Source organism: Hipposideros armiger, unplaced genomic scaffold, assembly GCF_001890085.2.
Source record: "Hipposideros armiger isolate ML-2016 unplaced genomic scaffold, ASM189008v1 scaffold_1300, whole genome shotgun sequence".
In the NCBI taxonomy this organism is placed as follows: domain Eukaryota; kingdom Metazoa; phylum Chordata; class Mammalia; order Chiroptera; family Hipposideridae; genus Hipposideros; species Hipposideros armiger.
Window position 1 is genome coordinate 266,220 of NW_017732650.1, and position 9,319 is coordinate 275,538.

General features: G+C 53.2%; 1 protein-coding gene and 1 long non-coding RNA gene across 3 annotated transcripts in view; one reads left to right on the forward strand and one right to left on the reverse strand.

Annotated features, from left to right (window-relative positions):
- Positions 1–415, reverse strand: part of LOC109377134 (uncharacterized) — a 2,467-nt gene extending 2,052 nt beyond the window's left edge. For both annotated transcript variants that reach the window (XR_002122825.1, XR_002122824.1), the window contains exon 1: positions 292–415. This is a non-coding gene — a long non-coding RNA (uncharacterized LOC109377134). The remainder of the gene's footprint in view (positions 1–291) is intronic.
- A 187-nt stretch (positions 416–602) lies between these two features.
- Positions 603–3,168, forward strand: FOXD3 (forkhead box D3). Its single transcript, XM_019633388.1, has 2 exons — positions 603–1,889; positions 1,994–3,168. Exons 1-2 carry the CDS (start codon positions 1,031–1,033, stop codon positions 2,542–2,544), a joined length of 1,410 nt encoding a protein of 469 aa, XP_019488933.1. The 5' UTR covers positions 603–1,030; the 3' UTR covers positions 2,545–3,168.
- The last annotated feature ends 6,151 nt before the right edge of the window (positions 3,169–9,319 follow it).

Sequence of the window (9,319 nt, forward strand, 5' to 3'; positions counted from 1 at the left end):
TGGGGGGTGGGCGGGGGTCTGAAATCTAATTAGCAAAACGGAGCTGGGAGTGCAGCCCTTACTCTTTAAAGCTAAAAAGAATCAAAACCAAAACACAAAACAGAGACTACTAAGTTTTTCTTTAAAAACTGGGATGAGAATCCCGTTCTCTGTTGCCCAAGGAGTTTTGGTAGAAGGGTAAGGGGCAAAGGGAGAGGGGGCGGAGAGAACAGGGCAGCTTGAGCTGCCGGGTCCAGCGGACGCTCCCAGGCCCACGCCCTCACTCGCTCACACCCACTCTACCGCACTCACACCTACAACCTCCCTCGACCCCCGCGTCGGGCTTCAGCCTAGGCTGGGGTCTCCCCGGGCAGGCCAGGGCGCCTTCAGGGCCCGCGGGATGCTGGCGCACGGTGAGGCTCAGAGTTGCGGGTCCCTCGTCCCTTTGTTGACAATTCCCTGAACCAACTTGAGTTTGGCCGGCTCAGCGGCTGCCCTGACGTCACGCGCGGTCACGTGGCCCCGCCTCCCGCTGGATCTTTAAGTAGAAAGTAATCTATCAGGCCAGTCCTTAAAACGGGACTTTCGACTACTGGGGCTTCGGCGTCCCCGACACCCCCGCCCCTCGTTGCCCCTGTCCGCGCCCTCCCGAGCTGCTCGGCGCCCGGCGTCCCGCGCCCGCCTGCACAGCTCCTGTTCCCCACGCCCGGCCCAGAGGCCAAGGAAGGCAGGCGAAGTGAGGGGGCGCGGCGTGGAGAAGCCGCCGGGGTCGGGAGAGGCAGCGAGCGCCTAGTACCGAGCGCCAGAGACAGCAGGAGTTTGCGGAGCGCGGCCGCGGGGGGCGGACCGCAGCGCCCGCCGCGCGATGCCGGGCCGCTGAGTGTGAGCCAAGCCGGGAGGGCCCCGAGCCACCTACTGACCCCTTCCAGTCTCCCAGCACCACATCTTTCGGGGGCGTCCAAACCCCTTTTCCCTGAGCTCGGCGGCAGCTCCTGACGACCCCCATCGCCTGCTGCTCCTTCCCAGCCGCCGCCACCAACCCCGAGGAGGGATGACCCTCTCCGGCGGCGGCAGCGCTAGCGACATGTCCGGCCAGACGGTGCTGACGGCCGAGGACGTGGACATCGATGTGGTGGGCGAGGGCGACGACGGGCTGGAGGAGAAGGACAGCGACGCCGGCTGCGATAGCCCCGCGGGGCCGCCAGAGCTGCGCCTGGACGAGGCGGACGAGGTGACGCCGGCAGCACCCCACCACGGGCAGCCTCAGCCGCCGCACCAGCAGCCCCTGGCATTGCCCAAGGAGGCGGCCGGGGCCGGGGCCGGGGCCGGGCCAGCGGGAGAGGCGGGCGCGTCTGAGGCCGACGGCTGCAAGGGCGGCGTGGGCGGCGAGGAGGGCGGCGGGAGCGGCGGCGGGCCCGGGGGCCTGGCCCCGAGCAAGCCCAAGAACAGCCTGGTGAAGCCGCCGTACTCGTACATCGCGCTCATCACCATGGCCATCCTGCAGAGCCCGCAGAAGAAGCTGACCCTGAGCGGCATCTGCGAGTTCATCAGCAACCGCTTCCCCTACTACCGGGAGAAGTTCCCCGCCTGGCAGAACAGCATCCGCCACAACCTCTCGCTCAACGACTGCTTCGTCAAGATCCCCCGCGAGCCGGGCAACCCGGGCAAGGGCAACTACTGGACCCTGGACCCGCAGTCCGAGGACATGTTCGACAACGGCAGCTTCCTGCGGCGCCGGAAACGCTTCAAGCGCCACCAGCAGGAGCACCTGCGCGAGCAGACGGCGCTCATGATGCAGAGCTTCGGCGCCTACAGCCTGGCGGCGGCGGCGGGCGCCGCGGGGCCCTACGGCCGCCCCTACGGTCTTCACCCCGCGGCCGCCGCGGGCGCCTACTCGCACCCGGCGGCTGCGGCGGCCGCGGGAGCGGCAGCGCGGCGCAGTCCTTCCTGCGGCCGCCGGGTACCGTGCAATCGGCGGCGCTCATGGCCACGCACCAGCCACTGTCGCTGAGCNCGGCGGCCGCGGCCGCGGCCGCGGCGCTCCAGTACCCGTACGCGCTGCCGCCGGTGGCACCTGTGCTGCCGCCCGCCGTGCCGCTTCTGCCCTCGGGTGAGCTGGGCCGCAAAGCGGCCGCCTTCGGCTCTCAGCTTGGCCCCGGCCTGCAGCTGCAGCTCAACAGCCTGGGCGCTGCCGCGGCCGCCGCGGGCACGGCGGGCGCTGCGGGCACCACGGCGTCGCTCATCAAGTCCGAGCCGAGCGCGCGTCCGTCGTTCAGCATCGAGAACATCATCGGCGGGGGGCCCCCGGCGCCCGGGGGCGCGGGGGTAACTGGGGGCACCGGGGGCGGCGGGAGCGGCAGCGCGGCGCAGTCCTTCCTGCGGCCGCCGGGTACCGTGCAATCGGCGGCGCTCATGGCCACGCACCAGCCACTGTCGCTGAGCCGGACGACGGCCACCATCGCGCCCATTCTGAGCGTGCCGCTCTCTGGACAGTTCCTGCAGCCCGCAGCCTCGGCCGCCGCCGCCGCCGCGGCCGCCGCGCAAGCCAAGTGGCCCGCACAATAGGGACGCGCCGGTGGCCGGGACGCAGGGCCCGGCGGCGGCTCCCGGCCGTGGCTGCACTTCCTGGCTGGGCGCCCCGCCCCGGTCCCGGCCCCCCTGCCCAATCCCGGACTCTGCCTTTTCTCCATTTCCTCCCCCCGACCCCTCAACACTGACCTCCGCGGCTTCCACCCTCTTGCGCATACCTAGGTTGGGAGCAAACTCTCACTGCGCGCCCGCCGGGAATAGCTTTCCGTACAGGTAAAACCGAAAACCTAATTTTCCAAAAATGTACCCTGACGGCGCCTAGTCTCAGTACCGTGGGGGATGGGAGGGAAATTCTTTGTACATATTTGTATAAAAATTATTGACTTTCCTTTCGGGGTTTTTATTTTTTTAAGAAAACACAAATTCCGTAGATTTAGAGCTCTGAACTTTCATTTTTTTTGAAGGTTCACTCTCCACAGTTTTATGTGAGAAATAAAATGTATAGAGACGTTGGGAGATTTTAAATATAAAAAAATTTTCAAAAGGCGAGAAGTGTCATTCTATTATAAAAGTCTGTTTATATATGAATGAATATATATGGTATTCTAAATGTTATTCCATCGTGTTGTACACAGCTTTGTAAATAAATTTTTAAAATGCTCAGCCTAGTGTTTCATTTAGGTGTCTTGAGATAAATGACAAGATTTCAAAATGGTATTTGCATTTCATCTTTTCAAGGAATTTCAAGTAATGACCTTTTCAAACTTTGCTAATTCATAATTTGTAAGAAAAATTTAATTGGAGAAAGTAAAGAATATGCCTAATTTAAATAGTATTAATATTTTTCTTTTAGTTTTTCACATAAAATCGGGATGTCGCCAATGATCTCATTCATATCAATCCACTGAATCTAAATGACCAGATGTTTCTGTAGATAAAATAATCACCATTAAAAAACCAACCTTAGCCTATACAACAGCACAATCTTACATTTTTAAAAACGCGGATTTATATGCAATGAAAATTTCCCACATGCGAATTCTTGATCATTTCAATTGTCCTTTTAAAAGAATGTAAATTCCAAACATCCCCCATTTTAGCATTTAAATCTTAGGTTTTTGAAATTACTTATTTTCATTCCTTAAGTGGAAGTGGTAAATAAACCCAGTTGATTGTCTAAATGTACGTTACAGCAGTTTAAATTTTGCAGTGGAATTGTATTACATTAACCTGATAGTACATAGTTGTTTTATTCTTTCATATTATTTTCAAATAAGATACCTCTTGTCTATGGCCATAATCAATCCACAACATAATTTTAATTTCTGAAGGATTGCTATGGATACCTCCTCTTCCTCCAACACGCAGTCTTTCTGAAGGCCTTGATAAATAAATACCCTTTTACAAACAGGTGCACATCCCTTCCCCCGTTGTTTTTTGTTTTTTTTTTTACTTAAAAAAATACGTATACCTTAGGCTGGTTGTGAAATGCGAGATCATAGGGCAGGAATGTGGCGATGTCCTCGTAGAGTATTTTTAATGTGCATTTCAGCTGTTGCAACCTAAAAAGTATTAAGGTACAAAAGAAACATCTAGACGCCGGAGGCCGGTTCCCACCACCACTAACATATACTCAAACGGCATCAATTCTAATTATTTTGTAATTAATTTAGCTGTTAACATTTACTTATGCGAAATCGCTTTCTAAAGCTGGAGTGGGTAGCAGGACTGTCAGCTGGGCCCTATGTACGTCCTGTTTGCAAAACACTGCCACCGTCCCCGGCGCCAGCGTCCACCTCGCCTACTGGTCGCGGAGATGCCTCCCGGCTTCGGATCCGAGCCTTATTTCTCTGCTGTCAACGTGGACTAAGGAGTCTCTTTCAAAGACCCTTCCTCACAAACACCGATCTGTTTTCCGGGTAAACAGTAAACATTGTGTCTGAGTAAACATTCCTTCTGGATCAAGGTCCTAAAATAAAACAGGATTCCAGGGGTGAGTTAGTTCAACTTGATAAACAAGAATCTGATAACCGCCGCCGAAAGGAGCAACAGAAACCTTCACGGAGAAGAGATTATGGACCACACAGTATCCGGGCGGGTCCCTTCTAATCTCTTTTTACAAGGAAAACTAAACGGATCTAAATTTGTTTGTGTGTTGCAGCTATAAAAGTAACAAGTTGTTTCACAGTTGTGTCTGGCTAATCGGTTTTTACACAAACAGCAAATGGTACATGATTTGTGCAAACACATAGAGGTTATTTCTAAATATAGCTGACACCCCTGGGAAAAGAGAAAGGCAGGGCTTCTTGCATTCACTTTTAGCTTCAAGAAGCTGCTGATCCAAGGCTTCTAAATGACATTGGATAACAGGGGCCTCATTCCATCCCTGATCCTTTGTTACTTATAAAATTACTCGCTCATATTTCCGCGCATAGCAGCAATACCGGCCGAGCCTGCGCCCGCAGCTTGACACTCAGCCACAAGCCGCCGCTTGAGATCCGCAGGGCTTTTTCCAGCGATGCCTTAGGCGGTGGAGTGTAGAGGAGAGAACCGCTGGCAACTTCCAGCCACTTCTCAACCTTGAACTAGCCTAGAGATGGTCCCCTTCCTTTATTTCTAGGAGGATAAGAGACTCTCAGATCCAGATTCCAAACCCGCAAGCGGCTGTTTAAAGTCCTGGCAGATATCTAGGAGATGAGCCTGGTCGTACACCTCTGAAAAGTTCTTTTTGGTTTAAGCTTGCTAAACCACGAAGGTTTCGAGAAGAAGGGGAAATGCAAATAGCATATATAATAAACGCAAGCACTTAATGGGGGAGGGCTTACAACTCATTTGATATGACCGAACGCGGGCACCAGCGACGAAAGGCACTGAAATCGCCTCTTACATTGAGATTTAAAGGCAACAAGACTGATATCTGTTATTTATTCCACTTAGGCAGATTTATTTGTAACAAAAAGAAGCGGGTTGATTTTTATGGGGAGGATTTTAGCTTTCGGCTACATAGGAATTTAAACTGGTTTCCACTTCCTCCGACGCTCATTTCTAGAAAGGCAATCCAGTTCTGAGGCCTGTGATCCTCAGAGCATCCCCTGGGCGGAGTCCCTGAGTGGGGGCCCCCCGCACGCAGTCCCTCGGGGAATGGAGAATGGAGTTCAGGAAAATGTGAACAAGCAAAATACTTGCATGGGTTATGCAGGGCTCTCGCTGCAATGGCGCACGTGGCCTGCAGGGGGCAACGAGCAGATGGAAAAACTTCCCCATTTGTTTCCGAGGGTCCAGCCCCAGCCCTCGGAGGCTTCTCCTTGCCTCTCAGACTCAGAGCACGCCGACACCCTTGCTCATCCTCCAGGCCTGGGACACCCAGGTCGAATCTCGAGGAAGCTGCTTTCTTTGGCCTGCCTCCTGGAAGGGACAGAGTCCCGAAGGGAATTTGTCCTAAAGATTGGAAAGCAATAAAGTTTAGTGATGAGGAGACATCGACTTGGAAGCAATTAAGAATTATATTTGTGGTTATTTATTTTACATGGTTTATAGGAAGTCTTGGCAGGAAAATGAAAGGCTTATGTGTGTGTGTGGGGGGGGGGCGTTTTAACGTGGGTTCCTTGAAGAACTTTCCTGAGGAGAATGTGATTTGAAAGAAAACCAGGTCGAGAGCCATGTGTCCATTGGACCCCACCTGTGTCTGTGATGGTGGCAAACTGCAGCATAAATTAGTGAGTGAACTCTTTGCTGCGGGGTGGGTGAGGAGTTTGGAAGGGCATTTTCAGAGTTCCCAGGCGAGTCATGGGTGTGTCTGTGTGTGTGTGTCTGTTTCATGGGAGGGGATGACAGGAAGCAGTGGAATGAGAGAGGCCTTGTGGAGGGGTCCCAATCAGGGATTAGGTATTTCCTGACTGTAACCTTGGGCAAACTGCTTGGTTTCTTTGAGTGTGTCCATTTTTCTTGCCTCTCTCTACGATGAGAATGAGGAGTCTGCCTGTTCCTTGGGCTTTCAGGATTCGGTGATGTGGTGTCAGTGAGAAATGTTTTATAAACTGCGAAGAGCTAAGGACACATAAAGAGTTTTTGTTGTTGTTGTTTGTTTGTTTTTAAATGGCTTCCTGGACTGAGAAACAACTCTTTCAAACACCTGCAGCGTTTGGCTTGGTTTTGAACAACTTGATTTTAGGTGTGAAAAGCGTTTTTTGGTTTTGTTTTTTTCCTGCAAAACCTATCCCAGCCCCCCTGCTACCTAAAAGGATGGAGCAAAAGAGGCTGTCAGAAGAGGCTTTTAAAAGGTAGAGTCTCCTCCTGATCCTGAGTCCTTCGACCACGCCCTGGGTCTGCGGAGAAGCCGCGGTGCCCACCCACCATCGCCCGCCACCCCCAGCTCCAGAGGCCTGGCGTATTTCTTTCTGGATGAGCGCTTTATTTTGTTGGTTGCCCTTTTTGCTTCCACTATGCGAGGCAAGTGGGGGAAACCTGAGCCCTCCGCTGACAGACGCCCATTAGCGGAAGACATGGCCACTGGGGCGAATTAAAGGTAACCAGATCCAAACCCGCGGAAAAGACCACCCTCCCTTAGCCTCCTTCCAACAGTTGGCAGAGTTACACCCAGAGCCAACTCCCCCTTAACCCACGCCCTCTCCTTGCCCTCTTAGGAATGTACAAGCCATTCTTTGCTCCCCGGGGGGCAAAACCAGCCAAGGAGGGCGGGCGCACAGAACAAAAATTGAAATGTTGCAAAATAGAGCCGAGGGGTCTTAAGAAATCACTATCATCTTATTTTTATTTCTGGAAGAGTTGTCTTACATCAGACTTTCTTAAAATAAGAATTAAATTAGCCCCTCCCCCACTTTAATATAAAATTAGTACCAAAAGCCCTTCTTTTCCAGATGATTTTGGGCTTAAGTGCACAGCTCGGTCCTTTCATTGGCAAGGTGGGAAGGTAGAGGGAACACCTTTATTCCCTGGGTCCTCCGGGGCTGAATTCTGGAGGCATCTTCAGAAAAGCAACCCTAGAAAAAATCCCCCACCCCTATTTTCACATAGGCCCAGGAGGTTCCGTGACTTCCCCAAGGGCACTCAGCGCCCCACGTGTAAGCTACAGAAATATTCAGAGGAGGAAAAATTGTTCTTTACCCAAGAAGGATGTCCCACTTGAGGAAAGGAAATGAAGCGAACCGTGGGGCAAGGAAGGTTGGCAGGAGTGGAGAGAAGAAAAAAGACAAACACAGAGAAGCGCTGGGCCTAATGGGACTCAGCTCCGGAAAGGCGAAGGCCTAGCCCCTGGGAGGTCCCTAGTCCCCGAGCGCCCGTTGTCCCCCAACCTGCTGGCACCGCGCCACTCGCCCAACGCTGAGCGGTTCTGCGGACACCGACGGCTCGATTCCCTTCTTGTCTCGTGATTTGGGAGGGGGAAGAAAGAAGGCGGGAACTTCAAGCCCAAACCTTTCCTCACCCGGCGGGACTGCTGCCTCGCCACAGCACTCGGATGTCGCGAGTTGGTCCCCACGGGCGACCCGCAAAGCCCCCTCTCGGGTCCAGCTACAAAGGCTTGGCCTGCGAGACTCCCGCTCCCCCTGCCTGGAGGAAGGGAAGGTGGAAGAGAATTTGAATAATTTGGAAGGAAACCCATCCCTAAAAGGCACCCACCGCGGGGGTGGGGGGCTGCGGGGGAAGCTGTGGGGACTTTTCTTCCCGCCCTCTCCAGCGGCGCCCCACTTGCAGGCTCTAGGGAAGCTCGCGACGTGAAACCAGTCCCTGCGGTGTGAACCTGGGATCTCTGGGAACCAGGGGCAAGTTTACTACGCTTTAGTTAGACCACAGTCATGACGAGTCTTAAGGACTCTGGAGACCCGGCCAGGGTGGCGGACCGACGGGAGTGTCCCCAACCCGGGCCTGTTCGCTCGGCCGCCAAATGTGGCAAGTTCTCTTCTCCGCCATCCTGGCCCTGACCGCTGCCTCTTGAGCGAACTAGACATTTGGAGTGCTCCCCCTCCACCCCCGGATCCCGCAACAGAAGCTGCACGCAGTGCAACGCCTTGCTGAAAAGAGGACTTTGGTTCTTTTCCTCACTCCATCTCTTCCACTCTCCTCTCCACAGATGGTAAGCGAGACTCAATTTTCTCCAAAAAGAGCAACAATGCATATTTCCCTTTACCCTTTTCTGCAAGGGACGCGTGCCCGGGATTGAACCGAGCTTGGCTGTCAGCGCCAGAGCAATGCCAAACCCTAAAATTTCTCTTTACTCTCAAGCCTCACTTGGGAGGCAGCGCCTCCTCCGGGAAGCCTTGTGGAGCCTCCCAGCTCAGGTTAATTGCACCTTCTTGGAGCCTACAGTTCCAACTAATGAACCGGTGTCATCAATGCCTTAGTGAGTCCCTTACTGTCCAACATTGCTGGCCACAAAGGGGACGATCAAAATGACTTGTTTTATAGATGACAAGGTAAAACCATGGGAGTGGGGATGAGGAATCTTTAAGGCTGTTAACTGATCAAGTCAGGTCTTTCTTAAGAGTTTGGAGGACTATTTTCTTCCCATTCCTTTTCTTCAGTCCCCTTCTTTATAACGAATGCCTCTATAAACACCATGTAAATTTTTTAAGCGAAGGAATTTAAAAATAATTTAAGATCTAAAAAGTATAAGGCACATCAACGTTCGTAATGTAATTGGATTTTCTGGAATGTATTCTCTGCCCTTGTGAAATTAGTTGAAAACTCCTTCTCCTAAACTGAAATACCAGCAGTCAGTTCCACCTTCTACCAAATGGAGAAAACCCCTCTAGAGCACCCCCTTCAGCTAACCTCTGCTTCAGTTCTTCCAGTA